The 17,952-nt window shown below is 36.4% G+C and overlaps 1 protein-coding gene across 7 annotated transcripts in view; it reads left to right on the plus strand.

Moving 5' to 3' along the window:
• The window catches only part of LOC136877476 (calpain-B), a 653,760-nt gene that overhangs the window by 589,699 nt on the left and 46,109 nt on the right, over positions 1 to 17,952 (plus strand). For 5 of the 7 annotated variants that reach the window (XM_067151546.2, XM_067151547.2, XM_067151553.2 and 2 more), the window contains one exon: positions 7,509 to 7,613. The exons of the other annotated variants lie outside the window; for them this stretch is intronic. In XM_067151546.2, the coding sequence (XP_067007647.2) occupies positions 7,509 to 7,613 (105 nt within the window). The remainder of the gene's footprint in view (positions 1 to 7,508; positions 7,614 to 17,952) is intronic. 7 annotated transcript variants of the gene reach the window in all.

The raw sequence follows: 17,952 nt of genomic DNA on the forward strand, positions 1-17,952 counted from the left end.
GCTATACTTCTACTTCAAATTTATAACCTTAACTCATTTTCGTAAATTTTGTGACTTGGCCGATTTTGATACTAGACGCCTCATATGATGGTTTAATAGAATCAATAATGCATGCGTTGGTCTCTTACAGAACTTACATTTAGAACTAAATCGAACGAATAAGAAGTGCAAGTTTTATTGTTGAAATAAAAACATGCATACATAAAAGTATGCAGGGTGGTCGGAAACAATGTGAACCACGTGTATGAGCGCTTGAGGGTTGGTCGTACTGATAAATAATTTGAAAAAAGTAATTCAATATCTTGCACCATTGTCATTTTATTAGCTGCTGACTTTAGCCAATCACATGGCTCCATGGGCGAATTCAAATGTGCTTTGCGAGGCGGTGTTGCTAAACCTGCATGTGGCTTAACATCAGCTTGGCTAATCGAAGGAAATCTTCGTCAGGAGAGGGATTTGAACACGGACCCTGCGCTGACAGGCTCACGCGATATCAAGTACACTACAGTGACATCGTCTATAACGCACTGTGTGTTTGTATTTAACGCCCAATTCTTAGCATGACTCTCAAGCCGGACTTAAGCCACGTGCAGGTTTAGTAACACTGCCTCGCAAAGACCATTTGAATTCGCCCGTGAAGCGATCTGACTGGCTAACTTCACAGCTGATAAAATTACAACGGCGTGAGATATTGATTTATTAAAACAAAAAACAAAAAAATATCAGTATGACCAACCCTATAACGCTCATATACTCGTTTCATGCTGTTTCTGGCCACCCTGTATAGTTAACTTTGTACTTCATCCACAGTATCTTTTCTGTCCTCAGGTACTCGTCCACCGCGTAGAGTTACATCTGATATTTTATATTTTTTAAGATAATTTATTTCATAATCTAATACCTACAAAATTCTTTCTTGACATGATTCCAGAAAAAGAGAATATTTACCACACAGGCTCTGCAGTAATAATATGATGTAGAAAATATTAAAAATAAATACAATTTATGAAAGCAACAGAAAAATTATATTCACAGAATTGGTCACTAATACAAGCAGAACTTTAGTGGCAGAAAAAATAACACCACCATCTAGAATAAGGAAACATGCTTGGTGGCCAGACAAATTTGACAGATTTATACAACTTGGACAACAATCCTGGCATAATTGGTTTCGTGACAAACACATTTCAAGAGCTTCAAAATATTAGGAAGATTGTTACTAAGTAGTCAAGCAAAATTCATAAACAAAGTGAAGAGTTAAAACTGCAAACTACAAAAAAAGAATTTAAGAAAGTCAAACCACAAAATTACTACAGAACTTTCAAACAAAAATTAACTAAATATCCCCCACCATTATACAATTTTACCAATGTAAATGGAGAAATCACCCACACTAATGGTACTAATTGTAAAATGCTTGCAACATACTTTTCTAAACTACTTAACTGTGAATTGCCCCCCAAAAAAGATTCAGTTCAACTTTTTCCAAAGTAGTCTAGATTCAATCCCACTGAACGTCCAGGAAATTAAGGAAGTCATTCAATCGCTGAAAATCATCAAGGCTGCAGGAGATGACCAAAACTGCAGAAGTATGGAAAAATGCAGTAGATAATTTCATTATGAAAATTTATGACATTATACTGAAAATTTGGCAAACCTAAAAATTCCTACAGTTTGCGAAATGGTGATCATACACCCAGTACACACACACACACACACACACACACACACACACACACACACACACACACACACACACAAGAAATAAGGCTAATGCAAAAACTCTCCTGCAGATCACTTATAGAATTCTTTCAAAAATCCTCGTGAACTGTGCTGAGCATCAGCTGGACCAAGAACTCAGTGAATACCAAGTTGAATTCCAGAAAGGAACTTGAAAAGCTCAGTATCTTATTTCCATAACACAATCAACAAAAACTACATTGACTTAAAAAAAATATCATATGACAACATAAATCGTGAATCACTTCTCAAAGTATTAACAGAATTTGGACTTGATAATAAAACGAAATTCAAAGAAATGCTCATGGAAACAATAGCTAAGAAAAATATTATTAGTGAATTTAGATACGAATTCCAAATAAACACAGGAATCTGACAAGGGGATTGTCTCTCTCCATCACTTTTCAGTTATAAGTTACTCTTTAAAAAGTTGTCAGAGAATATACAAAAGCAGGTGAACCATCTTGATATTTAGTACCAAACATTTTAAAAAAGCATTAAAATTGACTATCTAGCATTTGCTGATGATATGGCACTAATTGTCAAAAAACATCCTGGATGTACAGAAACAACTTGCTGTAGGCCTACTACAAGAACAATCAGCAAAAATTGGACTTCAAATATCTATGAAAAAACAAAATTTATGACTGACATTGAAACTGCACTGCAGAAAATTCAACATTGGTACTAGTAGAATCTCCTAAATGAAGGAATTTAAATACCTAGGTGAATGGATTGTTGAGAATACTAATGCAAATAATTCAGAAGATACTAACAAAAATTGTTTACAACAACAGTAAGATTCAACATTACATAACAGTGATTAAACCAGAGTCACTATATACTTCAGAAACCCTTAGTCTGCAAAAAAAAAAAAAAAAAAGATTTAAAGGGACAATTTAGGAACTGAAAAAATTATGCGTAAAATCTTAGGGCCAAGAGTTAAAAGTGGAATTCATTACCCTAAATGTAATTGTGAAATATATCAAAGTGTTTCCAAAATCACAGAAATGATGGGACTGCAATTAATCCAAATTGCAGGGCATTTAGGAAGAATGGACTCAAGCAGACTTGCCCATAAAATTACAAATTTCTGCAAAACAAGGCCACTAGATGAAAGTGGTATAAACTAATGAACTAGGATGACCAAATCTACTAAACCAGAATGAAATCAGAATTATAGTCCAAACACAGGGATTTGAGGAAGAAGAATAGGAACTTACACAGGGTAAATGCTGGTAGGAATAGAAACTTGCACACTCCTTAAGGATGAAGAACTACTGGGGAAAAAGGAAGGCTGAAATATAGTTGACCCATAGAAGAAGAAGAAAAAGAGGAAGAGGAAGAAGGAGAAGGAGAAGAAGATTAAGATTATTATTTCCTTTAACATTTCAGTGTCAAGTACTAAAATTTTCTTAAACAATAGACTTTTGGTATATACACACAGGACAGCAGAAATATAACCATACTTTGGAACAGTGGTCTACATGTTTTCAATCTTTGTATTCCTTATTACTCTTTTCTGTATCTGAAATGTACTGTCACAAGTCAGGAGAATTGCCCCAGGAAATTATTCCATATTTTAGGATAGGATGAAAAATAGGTGTAATTATGCATTATAGTATGTTCCTGTACTGGTATTTTTTAATATTCTTATTCCATTGTTTTTAATATTTTTTGTATTCCCTAACAGCTCTTACTTAATGCACCTACAGTTGATCTCGTCGAGATGTGTGTTCCATTTGAAGTCATTTTGTAGCCACAAATTCAGAAACTTTGTTTCTGACACTACGTTTATTTTCTTATTGTTTAAATCCACTAAAGAAGGTTATAGGTCTTTTATTTGCTTTGTGTGAAAGTTAATAACTACTATTTTTATCAATGTTTGTTATTCATTCATAATTGCTAAACCAGGTATTATGTATTTTATAATTTCTGAACCATTTGCATATTGGACCCTATATAAATAAATGATGATAACTATTGTAGGAGAGAAAAGAGATTTTAAACTTGTGTAATATAGGATTAATGGTAAAAAAATTAGACTTTAATGAAGATTAGGGAAGTTTTGTCAGTTCTTAATATCATCTGGGACTGGAATATGTTAACATAACTAAGCAGAGAAGTACTTAAAATTTTCCTTTCAGGCATTCTAAAAATGCTTTTGTATGTATTTTTTAAAAACTCCAAACAAATGCCTGAATGGTAACTAATACAGAGACCACTGTAGTCCTAGCCCCAGTGAATAACAAATATATGCACCAGCCACAGGCACAACATCAGTGCAGATTATATCAGATAATAGCTTCACACACTTACTTAGTCCAGTACTCAGGCCTGATGATGAAGCAACAACAACAGTAATGTTTTTATCCCCCTTAAGGTCCATAGAAAGAATCAAAGTACAGCAGAAGTCCGCTATAGCGAGTATGGCATAACTCCACTATAACGACGACTTTTTTCTGTCCCTTCAAAATTCCTATATTAAATGGTGTATCATCCTTCGGTTACAGCGAGAGCCCTACCAATGACGCATCCGTTATTACGACAGATTAAGCGCGCGCGATATTTTCCGTTACCGATATTTATGCACCCCAGCGATGATATTGCATGCGATTGATTACCTTCAGCATCGTTCCTCGCCATGTGCACTAGCGAGTTCTCTCGTCGACATTCGAAGGCGATGTCAGAGTCGATTAGTAATACCTGTCGATTGCTTTTTTGTAAAGAAAATTCAAAATGAAAGAGAACATATTTTCGTAATAAATGCGTAAATAATGTGTCCATAACGGTTGTTAACTCGTAAAAAATTAAGGCTGACTAAATGGCCGCTTAATTTTGAGGCTAAATACTGCATTTAAGTAAGAATGGGATACACCTCGAGATATGGCAGAGTGCTTAATTGATTTCAGAGGTTAGTTTATATTTTCTCGCGTCTAGTTAAATGACGAAAAGGCTATTATGAAAATTTATAGCGAGAAGATTTCTCTACTGGCGCTTGAAGTGTGTTTTCATCATACTTTTTTTTACCTAAAGTTTGGATAGGTGACGCTGTTTGAATAAGAAAACTGAAACGTTTGCAACAAAATGCAATAGATCATCTTCGGTACGGTATAGTTTTCTCACTGTGTACATTTGCGAGCTCTCTCGTCGACATTTAAAGGTGATGTTGGAGTCGATTAGTAATACCCGTTGACTGCTGTTCTTTAAAGAAAATTCGAAATGAAAGAGAATAACACGTTTTTGTAATAAATGCATAAATAACGTGGCTGATAGCAGTTGTTAACTCGTTAAAAATAAAGACTGAAGTAAACGATATCTTGATATTAATGTTATATACGGAAATCAAGTGAGAACGTGATACACCTCAGGATATGGCAGAGTACATCACTGATTTCAGAGGACATTTCATATCTTCTCGCGTCTAGCTAAATTTCGGAAAGGCTATTTACATGTAAACTTTTCGCAAGTAGGTTATCATTTCTCTATATGCGTTTCAAATATGTTTTCATGATACATATACGGTTAGGTGACGCCGTTTGAAGAAGAAAACTGAAGTGTTTGCCACAGAAACCTCTGGAGTGATACCGTATTTCTCCGAATCCAAGACATTTTTTTCTCAGAATCTCATGTGAAAACTCGAGAGTTGTCTTGCATTCACGGCCTGACAGTAAGTTAATGGATACCACTGGCAACTACCGTGGTAACCATGCTGCTGCTTCTCACACACGCACAAAACTCGTTGACAATGAATGACTGCCTCTTTACTATAGCCTACATCGCTAGCGGCGACATCCCATTGTACAATGCCTGTGTGTAATGTCACTGGATCTCAGGAAATAGTGAAGAGAGTATGGCGTTCTATTAGCTTCTACAAAAACGTTTCTCAAATCTGCAGAATGGCATCAAAACATGCGAGCCTTCGAATTCTTAGAAAGGCCATAGCTACTCAGTGGCAGAGTTATAACGCGTCTATTGTACTTGACGCTTAGTAAAATTAAGTTTTATAGACAGCAGGAATATTTTCATGATGGATAGTAGTATTGTAAAGTGCCGGCAAATTTTCAACGGGTTCTGGTCGATATTATGTTGCCAAGTTAGTGATTATTAAACACTCGGAAATGTAGAATAATTGTGCAGCTGCAAGAAAATACGGCATAGACCTAACTAAAGCCAATATTTGGCGTTAGCGTGAAGACAAAGAGCTAAAAAATGCGTACCACACTGTACAAAAAATACATTCAGTGGTCCGCAACAAGGACGCTTTAAAGAAGTTGAAGATGAAATTGCGTATGTGTACGAAAAACGCAAGGGCGGAATGGCCATACCATGGTGCAATAAACTCGTTAGTTGACTTTCAACGTCCGCGATTAGGCCCATACATTGCTAGCCGCTGAATTTGGCCGAACCCGGCAAGCAAGACATGCGTGTAGAGGTAGCTGGTTATATCTGACGCAGAGTAAAAGTAATAGGTTTATAGACAGCAAGAATAATTTTCTGATGGATCGTCGTATTGTAGAGACGCATGGAATAAGTATTGCCGGCAAATTTTCAATGGGTTCTCTTTGGTATTATGATGCCAATTTTAAGTTAATGGTCCTTAAACCCGCGGAAATAAATAATTGTGCAGCCACAAAAAAGATACGGCATGACGAAAGTTAATGTTCTGCGTCTAAAAATAGTTCAAAAATGCGTAGGCCTACTGTACAACAAAGGCATTCATATGATTTTACAAAGTATTTTTTGAGCCTGATTTAATTTTTTTGAAGGTAAAAGTGGGGTTCATCGTGGATTCGGAGAAATACGGTACTATATTTTTTTTCAGCATGAAATTAAACATACACTTTCATGTAGTATCGGATTTCGAAAAATAACAAACAAGTAAGCCATAGTGTGGATATCATCTGCGGAAACGCAAGTTTTGAACAAACTGGTTGCCATTTCATACAGATTTTAATGTGCATGGTGGGTTTTCGGACTTTTATACAAAAATCGGATATAAGGACAATCCGTTATAGCAAGTAATTTTTTTGCTGTTATGAATTCTCGCTATAACAGATTTCTACTGTATAATGAATTTATTATGAAAAAAATTCTGTGAAATTCAAGTTAATTACAACCCCCCACCACTCAAAAAAAGAAAAATCCTGGGAATGAAGTTTGGTAACAAGAAATTCCTCAGCAAAGAAATCTGCCATGCAAGTATATTATTGGAGAGAACTTTTTACATCTGTTCATTTTATTTCGTGGTAAGAATAAAACACTCTTCAAGGTCCTGTTTTCTCAGACATTTATTCATTTGTTTGGTTACTTTAATAGTGGTGTTTATCACGGAAAATGTTGTTAACAATTCTTGTAGACAAACATGCCATATCAAAGTGTATTTAACGAGATGCTAATTGTAGCAACTAGTATCATTTTTCCTTGTGTAGTGTCATAACAGAGCTTTGTGTTGTGAGACCTTTTTATTGTTTTAACTCTTAGCAGTTCTGTTGAAGTGTTGTTTTATAATGAAGTAGTGTTCATGTGTGTGTGTTTTGTTCCATTGTTTCATTTGTAGCTATTGCTTCAGCTGTTTGGAACACCAGATTGCTATGTGAGGTTCATATTCTGTATATTGAGCTCAGCTTGCTTTTTCCTTTTATTTTTTGTGTACCTTATTGCTAACTTGCATTTTATTTTGGCTGCTTGTGAAATGTTGTGTTGTAATTTTGTGTGAGTCTTAGTTCCTGTATATGCTCATTGTACTTCCTCTTTATTGTTACTAGAGATGCCTAGGGCTAGTTCAGAATCACAGGACTCTATCATCAACACGCTCCTTTCCATCTTGTGTGGTGTGGTGTGTCGTGACACCCCTCTCGGCCAAGCATTTGGTAAGCAGTTTAGCGGCTGTGACATTCCATGTCCATGAACTAAACTTTGTATTTCACTGCAAGTAATTGACTTCTGATTTTTAAAACCTGGACTTGTAAGAATTGTAAAAGTTTGTTGACACTGGCTAGTTCTAGTATGCATCACAGTTGCACTAAAAAACGGACATGAAATGGCTAGAACAGGTGTTCAGAAATGCACCCAGTATCTGTATTAAACCAGCTACTCTAACAAGGAAAGAGAACAATTAGCTTCTTTGAGCTGAATTCAAGAAATAGTTGTTTTAATGGATATTCAGTGGCACTTATACATCCAGAAATACAGAGTGAGTTAGCTGCATAATTTGGGTCACATAACTGTGAGCTTGCATTTGGGAGAGAGTGGGTTTAAATCCCATTGTCAGCAGCCCTGAAGATGGTTTTCCATGGTTTCCAGTTTTCATACCAGGCTGTTCCTTAGTTAAGGCCACAGCCGCTGTCTTCCCAATCGTAGCCTTTTTCCATCCCTGTGTCGCTGAAACCCTTTGATATGTTTGAACAGTGTTAACAGCAAAACGAAAAAAACAAATATCATGGAGAAATATAAATAGTTTCATTGTTATTGAAAATCCACCCAAGAACCTCTGTTTTTACAGAAGTAATACTTGTAATATATAATATATTTTTTTCATTATTGTTAGCATATATGTACTTTTCAGTTACCTAATGTGCAACAAACCCCTTGGCACTAGAGCCCAGATGGGTCTTGGCCTACCAAGCAACCACTGCTCAGTCCAAAGGCCTGAAGATTACAAGGCGACACGTGGTCAGCACAGCGAGTCCTCTTGGTTGTTATTCTTGGTTTTCTAGACCAAACCTGCTACCTCACTATCAATAGCTCTTTATTTGTTCTCATATAGGCTGTGTGGATATCAAAGCAGCCTTCAGATCCACATAAACATCTCCGACCTGGCTGGGAATCGAACCTGGGGTCTCTGGGTAAAAGACAGGCTCACTACCCCTACTTGTGGTCTTGTATATTTAAGAAGAAGAAGGAGTGAGGGTCCAAAAATTGACATTTGGGCTAGAGATAAGCGGGAAAAGAGCAACAAGTAGACCAAGGAAATGATGGAGAGAACAAACTGAACAAGACCTTGGAAAAGAGTGGCAAACTTTCAAGACATCTTTGATGAAGAATAATGGAATAAAATTCAGCCAACAGCTGACCTAACAGATGATAACAGGTTTAGAATTCTATTTGCAATTATTTTCCTTTCATTAAAGAACTTTGTGCCATTTAGAATTTAGCATAGCTACAACATTTTCCTTTACACATTAGCATATGAAAACAAACATAACAAAACTTGTTGTGATATACTGCATATCCATATGCGGTTGGGAGGCGTGACCAGTCTGAAGGGAAATAATGGATATGAACAGCATTGCCAGATATGTGGTATTAGAACTAGGCTGTCGATATAACATTTTAATGAGTGCACTACTGCAATTTTTAGTCTGTGCTTACATGCTAGATGGAAGCTCATTAAGGAAAATCACACCAAGAAATCAGAAAGCTAATGCAGTGAATTCATAGTTGCAAGAAAGAAATGATTTCAAAGACTAAATTGTCTCTTTCTCTGCTGACTTTGCTACACAGAAATGAAGGCAAGGTTAATTTTAAATTTCCTGTTCTTAAATAATAATAGACCTGAAAGTCTGATAGCAGAAACAATTACAGGTGTGAAGGAGTGGCGATAATAATAGGCATCATTTGTGCTGAAGATGTAAAAATTAAGCCAGGAATGAAACCATTGGCTAATTCTGTAGTAGGTGCAGTACATATGAATCGATGTTGGCTGTTGAGGTCATGTAATGCCAATAAAGAAGGATACATAACTGGATTTGATGAACTTTGCCTTAGAGCCAAAGCAGAGAAGAGTATTTGAAATTACTGCTCCAGATTATTTTGTATGGAAACTGATTCAAGCTGTGATGGTATTTGTGAGAAACATACAATGTCTAGATTCTCTGTCTTAAATAAATTTATCTGTTAACGTGCTTTTAAAACTGCAAGTTTTTGTAATGGTCACAGTTTGCTTCAGACAAATAAGTCAAAAGTCCATACACTGATCAGCCAGAACATTACCTATCAATATAAACCCATCCAGGAGACAGCCGCGTCACTTGACAAGGAATGACTGCTAGTCAGACACACACACGGTGCATGTGGTATCAGTGAGTGTGCTGTACGTGTGTAGAATGGGGAAGGTGCGCAGCTATCTGAGTTTGACCGAGGGCAGATTGTGATGGTCCGGAGGCTCGGCACGGGCATTTTGAAAAACTGCACTACTTGTCGGGTGTTCGAGTAGTGGTGTGGTGAGTGTCTTTGACAAGTGGCAAAACCAAGGTGAAACCACGTCCAAATGTCAAGGGGTTGGGCAACCACCCCTCATTACAGATGTCATACAACATAGGCTGGGCAGACTGGTAAAACAGGACAGGCGGCAAAGTATGGCGGAACATCAGACTTTAATGCTGGGCAGAGTACAAGTGTGTCTGAACAAACAGTGCACCGAACGCTCCTAAGGATGAACCTCCGCAGCCAATGATCCATGCATGTGCCAATGTTAACACCACGGCATCAGCAACTGCGACTGAAATGGGCACGTGACCATCATCACTGGATGTTGGTGCAGTGGCAGAGCGTTGCATGGTCTGATGAATACCAATACCTTATTCATCATGCTGATGGGAGGGCGCGAATCAGTCGTCTTCCAAGGGAGCAGCTCCTTGACACTTGTACTGCAGGACGGAGACAAGCTGGCGGCGGCTCAATTAATTATGCTCTGGGGAACATTCACATGGGCATCCATGGGTCCAGTGGAGCTCGTTCAAACCACCATGATGGCCAAGATGTATTGTACACTGGTTGCAGACCACGTACACCCCTTCATGACAATCATGTTTCCCAATGGCAGTGGCATTTTTCAACAAGATAATGCGCCATGTCACAAGGCCAGGAGTGTGATGGAGTGGTTCGAGGAACACAGTGGCGAGTTGCAATTGATGTGCTGGCCCCTCAACTCACCAGATCTTAACCTGATCAAACACATCTGGGATGTGATCGAACATGGCGTCAGAGCTCATTGCCTCCCTCCCCGGAATTTACGGGAATTAGGTGACTTGTGTATGAAAATGTGGTGCCAGTTCCCTCCAGCGATCTACCAAGGCCTCATTGCTTCCGTGCCAAGGCGCATTGCTGCTGTTATCCGTGCCAAAGTTGGATGTACCAACTATTAGGTAGGTGGTCATATTGTTCTGGCTGATCAGTGTATATTTGTTAATCCAAAGACATGAAATTAAGTTATAATTTTAAAAGTGTATGTTTCTAAGTTTGCCACAAATTTGACTTAATATTCTCTTAGTAGTACTTTTGTATATTAGAAAATATGCCACCTGTGTGGCAGCACTTTGAATGAATCCAGTTTTGAAATACAAACATAATAAGTTATCATGCTGTTGAAATTTGGGATTGTCAGACAGAGTTGGAGTCATGAACTGGTACATTTTAGTATGACTTTCCAGAATGAAATCGTTCTTGTGTCTGATCATACAAAGTGGAGAGTGCAAGAAAGTGGACCATGCACCAAAGGAGGTTAGACGCTTAGATGATGATGACCAGAATAAAATGTTCTTATTCAGTAATCCTGTTGGTGATCGGGATTACTGCACATTGAAAGAGTCTTAAAAAAAAAAAAAAAATATTGCTTTGATTTTATCAAGTGTGACATAATTTGATCCTCTTTGTTTTGGCTGTGACTGCTGATTTGACATTCTTACAAGTCTATTTTACGTGCTCAGTTATGCAGAAACCTATATTATTCGAATAGTAATTTTGATTGCATTTCAAGTTTGATTCATGTTCATGGAATGTTCTTGGTTCATAAACACACTCTTTTCTCTTTATTTGCACATATACCTACTAGATGGAAGGTCATCTCCTCCATTGGTACTTAGCAGAATTAGTGGAATGAAGACTTTTTAAGGGCAAGAGTATTCACACACATGTTGAACATGCAGAGTGAAGAACATATACTGGATTGGTTTCCTTATGGGAACTAGTTTTTGTTTTGACACTAATAAATTTTTAATCCATAGCCCCCATCTAAATTTCCTCTAGGGCAGTAATATATTGTATATTTAATCTGCTTGTCTTTATAGATAATGTTTTTGTGTGAGTAGTTACTGTACTTGTAATGGTTATAAGGAAGACATTTATAAAACATTATTTATTGTAAAAAGTACTGGCTAAAGCAATACATAAACATTTAAATATCTACACTAAAACTTTAATAATAATAATAATAATAATAATAATAATAATAATAATAATAATAATAAATTAATTTTAAAAGTAAATTACCTTGGGCTGATGACCTAGATATTGAACCCCTTTAAACAACAAGCAAGTAAATTCCTTTTGATGGAAATATTTATATATTCTGTTTATTATGTTCCTGTTTGAAAGAAAAAAAAACCCACTATGAACATTTCTTCCCTTATAACCTTTTGTTGTCCAAGCTTTGGTGAAATAGAATGACGATCCTTGTTCTTCCAGGATTTGTATGATGTGATACCAATTAGTGATATGTCTCGGTGGTCCATAATTGTGGTGATTGGGTAATCTGTCGGAATTTATTTAACTCGTAGATGATATTTAGATATAATACCACTGTGTATGAGGTTTCTTATAGGGTCAAGGGATAGAAGTACCTGCTAACTTATGCAAAAGTTGGAAATAACTAATCTACAGACATTAAACAATTATTACATATTTCTTGTGCCATCGTAATATATGTCCATTCTAATTCTCCAAAGAAATGTTCAAGAATGAAGTGTCGTCGTCTTGCTTCAGAAACTGCACTAGTGTTTCTACCAATAATACCAATGTAGTTGGTCCATTATTGGACATTATAAATTTTCCAGCTAACTCATTCCTGGTTGTCAGCGTTTCACCCCAGTGTGCTAAGTTGGGCTCATCAGGTGGTAAATAGCACACCCACCAAGACACATGGCTAGTGGATACCGTGGAGGCCACTGCGTATGCTACTTGGAGCCACCGGCAGTGCCAATGCACTATGACAGACTTTGTCTCATTTCCAAAAATTGATGCCTCCCTGGCCATCAGATGATATAGATGTTTCTACTGATTAAAGTGGAGTTTTTAAAGGAATATGTTTTTATGTGAGTAGTTACTGTCTGTTTGACCTCACTACTGTCCATAGACACCAATTCTCAATTTTGGAATCTTTGAATTATTCAACTTTTGTTTTGATGTTCAACATTTTCAATTTTCTATTATTTATTTGGAACACAGGAGATATTTATGTTCAAAGTTAGAAATGAAGGTAAACTGACTTTACTGATGAGATTCAACCTTGTGACTGATTTTTTTAAGACTTTTGTGAATGGTCAGTGATGTTTGGAGGCTGGTCTTAACAGCAGCCTGCTGCTCACTCAGCAGATGAGAATACCATGTGTTGTGAATGGCAACTGTAGCCTCACTGTGGCCTTTTTGTGGCCACTTTGTATCTTATCTTTATACGTTGTGATGTACCCTTAAAATTTAGTTATATGCAACCCATGGTATATAGACATCCTAAAAATAATGATCCCTGCTCCTATACAGGTTTAGTACAACAATATGTTTAGGTTTAATTTTGACAATATAAATAGCTAGTGCTTTGAATCCCACAGTCGGCAGCCCTGAAGATGATTTTCTGCGGCTTCCCATTTTCATACCAGGCAAATAATTAACTCATCCTTCTCTTGCTGAAAACCTTTGTGTTAGTGCAATGTTCAATCACTAGGAAAAATTAAAAAATATAACACTTATGCTAGGAAATTAAGCCTATGAACAGATATCGTTTAGATTCCAAACTTACTTGCAAGGGTCACACTACACTCTAGATGAGGTAGTAGAAGTTCATACCATTAAGGTTACATACCCAGATCATGCAGAGACAAGTTCAAATCCCAGGCTGTATGTACCCTTTTTTTTTTTTTTTTTTTCCATGTCTATTACTGTGGCTGTAGTATGGCCACATTCCTATTCATTTCCAAAGAATAGATTTTATTTGGCCTTGAAAAGATCCATTTATTTTGGATGTTACGTACTGTTGTAAAATCATGTTTCATCCGAAAAGGGGACTGTCAATAAAATGGCTACATCGCTGGCTACTTTGTGTAATTTCCATTGACAAAATGCTCTCGAAGCATTGAAGTCAGATTGTGGAGTTCCTGATGTAATTGCCGATGGTACAGGAGAAATTTATTGTTACATAATACCTACATAAAAGATGACCGATTGATGTTAAGTCTGTTGTACGAGTGCCTGTGTACCAGTATGAGGGTCATTCCTGACAAAATCTAAGAATCTTCTTCTTTATGGCCAGGTATAATCATCTCTAATAAGATGTTTCCATCCAGGTGCCCCAGGTGCGCACAAAATTCATACCAGGCACTGGAACTTAATGACTCTGATGACTTCTCTTATGTTTCTCTATAGATGGGGAACATATCAATGTACTTGTCATTGGAATACATCACGAATGTAGATAAGTGATAACCGTTAAGTCCGCTTCCTCTAGACGAGTGAATGAACAAGCTTTGTATCATTTCATTTCTTCTTAGATCTGGAGTTCAGGCAGCGTACATGCTTAATAAAACATTATCATTTGAAAGGAGACACTCTGTGAATTTGCTACCATGAGCCAGAATGATCCTTTGTGAGATTACAGTTACAGCTCATAACACATAGTATTTTCATCTGTCAAGTAAGCAGAGCCTGATTGGATGCTATTGAGACCAGCCTTCCGAACATCACCGATTATTCATGAAAGTTTCAAAATGTCTATCACAAGGTTGTATTCAGTCAACTATAGTCCGTTTAGCTTCTATTCTCACTTAGAACATCATCATTTTCTACAACACAGTGTCTTCTGAATAAGTTAATAAGGGAAAATGCTAAATGTTGGACATGGAAAAAGTTTTTAGAATGATTGAAAGATTAGAAAACGGTAAATTGGTGGCTGTGAACAATGACAAAAGAAGCAATCCTGTATTGCTCTGCAACTGCACTTGAAGCAGCAGAAACTCTCATGCAGTTTATGGAGTAAGATGATGACACTTCATTCTTGGACATTACTCTAGAATTAGACTGAACATCAGAAAAAACATTCAGGTAGTAAAGTTCAGAGGAAAGTTACATACCTCTTTAAAAGAACATAAAAATGCAGTAAGAACAAGTGGAACAGATTAACCGTCTGTTCCAATTATCCTTTCTTCCCTTCTCCTTCATTACAATGGATAATTAAGATTCATTAAAGAATGAGACAAGAAATACTGTATTACAAAAGACCATAGCAGGGAATGAGAAATAGAAATTTGATGCTGATTCTTCTATACAAGAACTTGCTCCAATTTTGCGTCGGGAAGTATACACAGAGCATTTTGTATTTCTCTATTTACTATGGTTAATGTTTTTTTTAAATCTGTTGTTTAATGTTTGTATTTAATTATGAGCTAGCTGTAGAACCAAGTATAAAGAAAATGCTCTTAAATGATTGATGTAAATAGAGAGCTATTAAAATTCGTGAAATGCCTGAGCTGGAGGCAGAAAATGTGGTGGAGGATATGCTTTGTGCTTAATATTCTGCCAGGCTAATTATTCTGTGAACTGTCTGCTGTTATTCTTTGCTTCTTGCTGTTCTAAAGCTAAAGAAAGCAATCATCTCATCATCAAACAGAATTATTTGCTGTAAAATTTATTAGTTATTGTTCATTATATGTCCAAGTTTATGGAAGAATTACATGAATACTACTCTCTTTGTTTTCTAGTTGGGAGATTGTAATTTCTTGTCTTCTGTTCTTGAAAATGCCTGATCAAGTACAAAGGTTTCATTTGTTCAGAGGTATACATTGTGGTGAACAAATTCTCAATGACAGAATCCCCTTTCAACGTCAGTTCAACACAAATTTTTTATGTTTTCTGTTGGAGTGTTGTGTGTTACTGATACTGCTTTAAAGAGTCAAAGGATGGACTCCAAAGGCTTTGTCAATGAACTGTCTGCAGGCTTTTAATATAAACAAATGCACACAAACTGTGCAAATGTGTGGATAATTTTATATTTTGGTGTACTGAAGTAAGGGTATTTCCCATCTTCTTTACTTGATAATGTGGTATCCTGCCCAGAAAAGGCCACGAAGTTCACATATATCAGGCAATATTTCTGAGCTGATCCATAGATTCTCGCAGTCTGCTGATGGAAGAGGAGTGGGGACTTGCTGACGACTCAGCGATATCACTCACAGTTGATAACGTGGTAACACACCTTGCCTGCTGGCAGTCTGAGCCGATGTAATGAGTGTTAATGAGTGTACGTGCTTATCTGCTCTTCGCTTTGTAAGAGGTAGATTTTTAGTTGGTCTTATCAACAGACTGCTAAACAGTGTATTTTCATGTAATGCGTTTTTTTAAAGCACAGTTCTGCTGGAAGAGTAAGAAGGGAATTTCATGATGAGTTCCCGGTGCACAAATATCAATATGTGATGGAACAAAAGAAGTTCTCTGTGAAACGTAAAGAATTTCACCTCGTTTTCTTGACACGGCATAAGCCAATAGCCTATACCATGTCTATAAGTACGGGCCATGAAAGCATCAATGGTAACATTAAAAGAAAATTGTGAATAAATTCAAACATACGGGTTCGGTGTTAAATCAGAAAGCTATTAGGGAACCAACAGTTGATAATGAGACATAAAAACTTTCCAGTCTGCCAAACACACAAAATTTCAATATAAATTATAACACTATAAACATATCTCTAAAAATTACACACTATTATACAAAGAATGACATGTTTTGTTTTACAAGAACATCCTCAGATTCTATTAAATCACTTAAACCATGCGTATATATGTACAGTATTTTTTATGTTGCGTAAACTTGGTCAATGGTAGAGAGTTAGGTGATAATATGAACAAGTATTAAGAAATAATGATGATTTTATAAGAACTCAACAAAAAAATTTAAATGCTTATCTGGTTTGCTGAAGCTTAGTTCGTTGTCTCCAAACACTATTTCATGACTGTTTATGGAAGATGAGTGGGGATTTCCCAATGACTCACAGTAATATCACGCAAAGTTGGCATGGTCTCCCATGAAATTCCTCTTAGTCCACAAGGGCCTAGATGTCCCAGTTTGCATAACTATGCAATATATAAAAAAAACATTTTCGGTTAACTGTCATTAGTAACGTTCCTATGGTGCTACCAATATTACATTAATTGAAGGGAAAATACTCTTACAGTTCATATAAGGTATGCTTAACCATTTTTACACAAATAAGTAGATAGTCTCAGGCCTTGGAGGCTCAGCTCTAGCACTCGACTGTAATAGCACTATATGACCCTTGTTACGAAATGCAAAAGTACCATTTCCAGTACTTCTTGGCCATAGATCCATTTTCTATCTATCTATCTATCTATCTATCTATCTATACTTTTTCCCTTAGTTTCCGGATCCAAACCTGGCAGAGGTAGTGTGATTTTTGAAGGGCAGAAAACAATCCAATCGACACTCTATGTTGTACAATGCCGGCATGTGAAAGATCTCTGGTAACACATTTTGTGTTTACCCAACAAAATTCATTAAAACTCAGCCATAGATGCCCAAGAGAGATTTATATGTATAAAAACTTCCCAGTCTGTTAAACACACAAATTTTAATATCAATTATAACACTATAAACATACTTGTAAAAAAAACAAAAAACCCTACTGTTATACAAAGAATGACAAGTTTTGTTCTGCAAGAACATCCTCAGATTCTAACAAATCACTTAAATCATGCGTATATATGTACAGTATTGTTTACGTTGCATAAACTTGTCAATGATAGGAAGTTAGGTGATAATATGAACAAGTATTAACGAATTATGATTGTATAAATATTCATCCATCACTGTATTAACATAATGAAATACTTCTGTACTTATCTAGACTGGCAAAGCATAGTCCGTAGTCTCCATTTTTATGTTACTTTTTGCCAAGTCAAAACTGGAACATATGGCTTCCTTCTTAACAAATCAAGAGAGATTTGGTTTACTCTGCCATCTATCAGGCCTAGAGTAAAACGTAACATCGAAATTGATGAACAGACAGCCAGATGGCATCAAATTAAATGTCTGCACAAGGTAGTTGAGGCTATACCATTATTGTTGTTGTTGTACAAACAAAACTTACACCTAGATCTGCCTCATCTGCCAATTAATTGTCTGAAATAAGTAGGAATTCCATAGGTA

Source organism: Anabrus simplex, chromosome 7 (genome assembly GCF_040414725.1).
Source record: "Anabrus simplex isolate iqAnaSimp1 chromosome 7, ASM4041472v1, whole genome shotgun sequence".
NCBI lineage: Eukaryota > Metazoa > Arthropoda > Insecta > Orthoptera > Tettigoniidae > Anabrus > Anabrus simplex.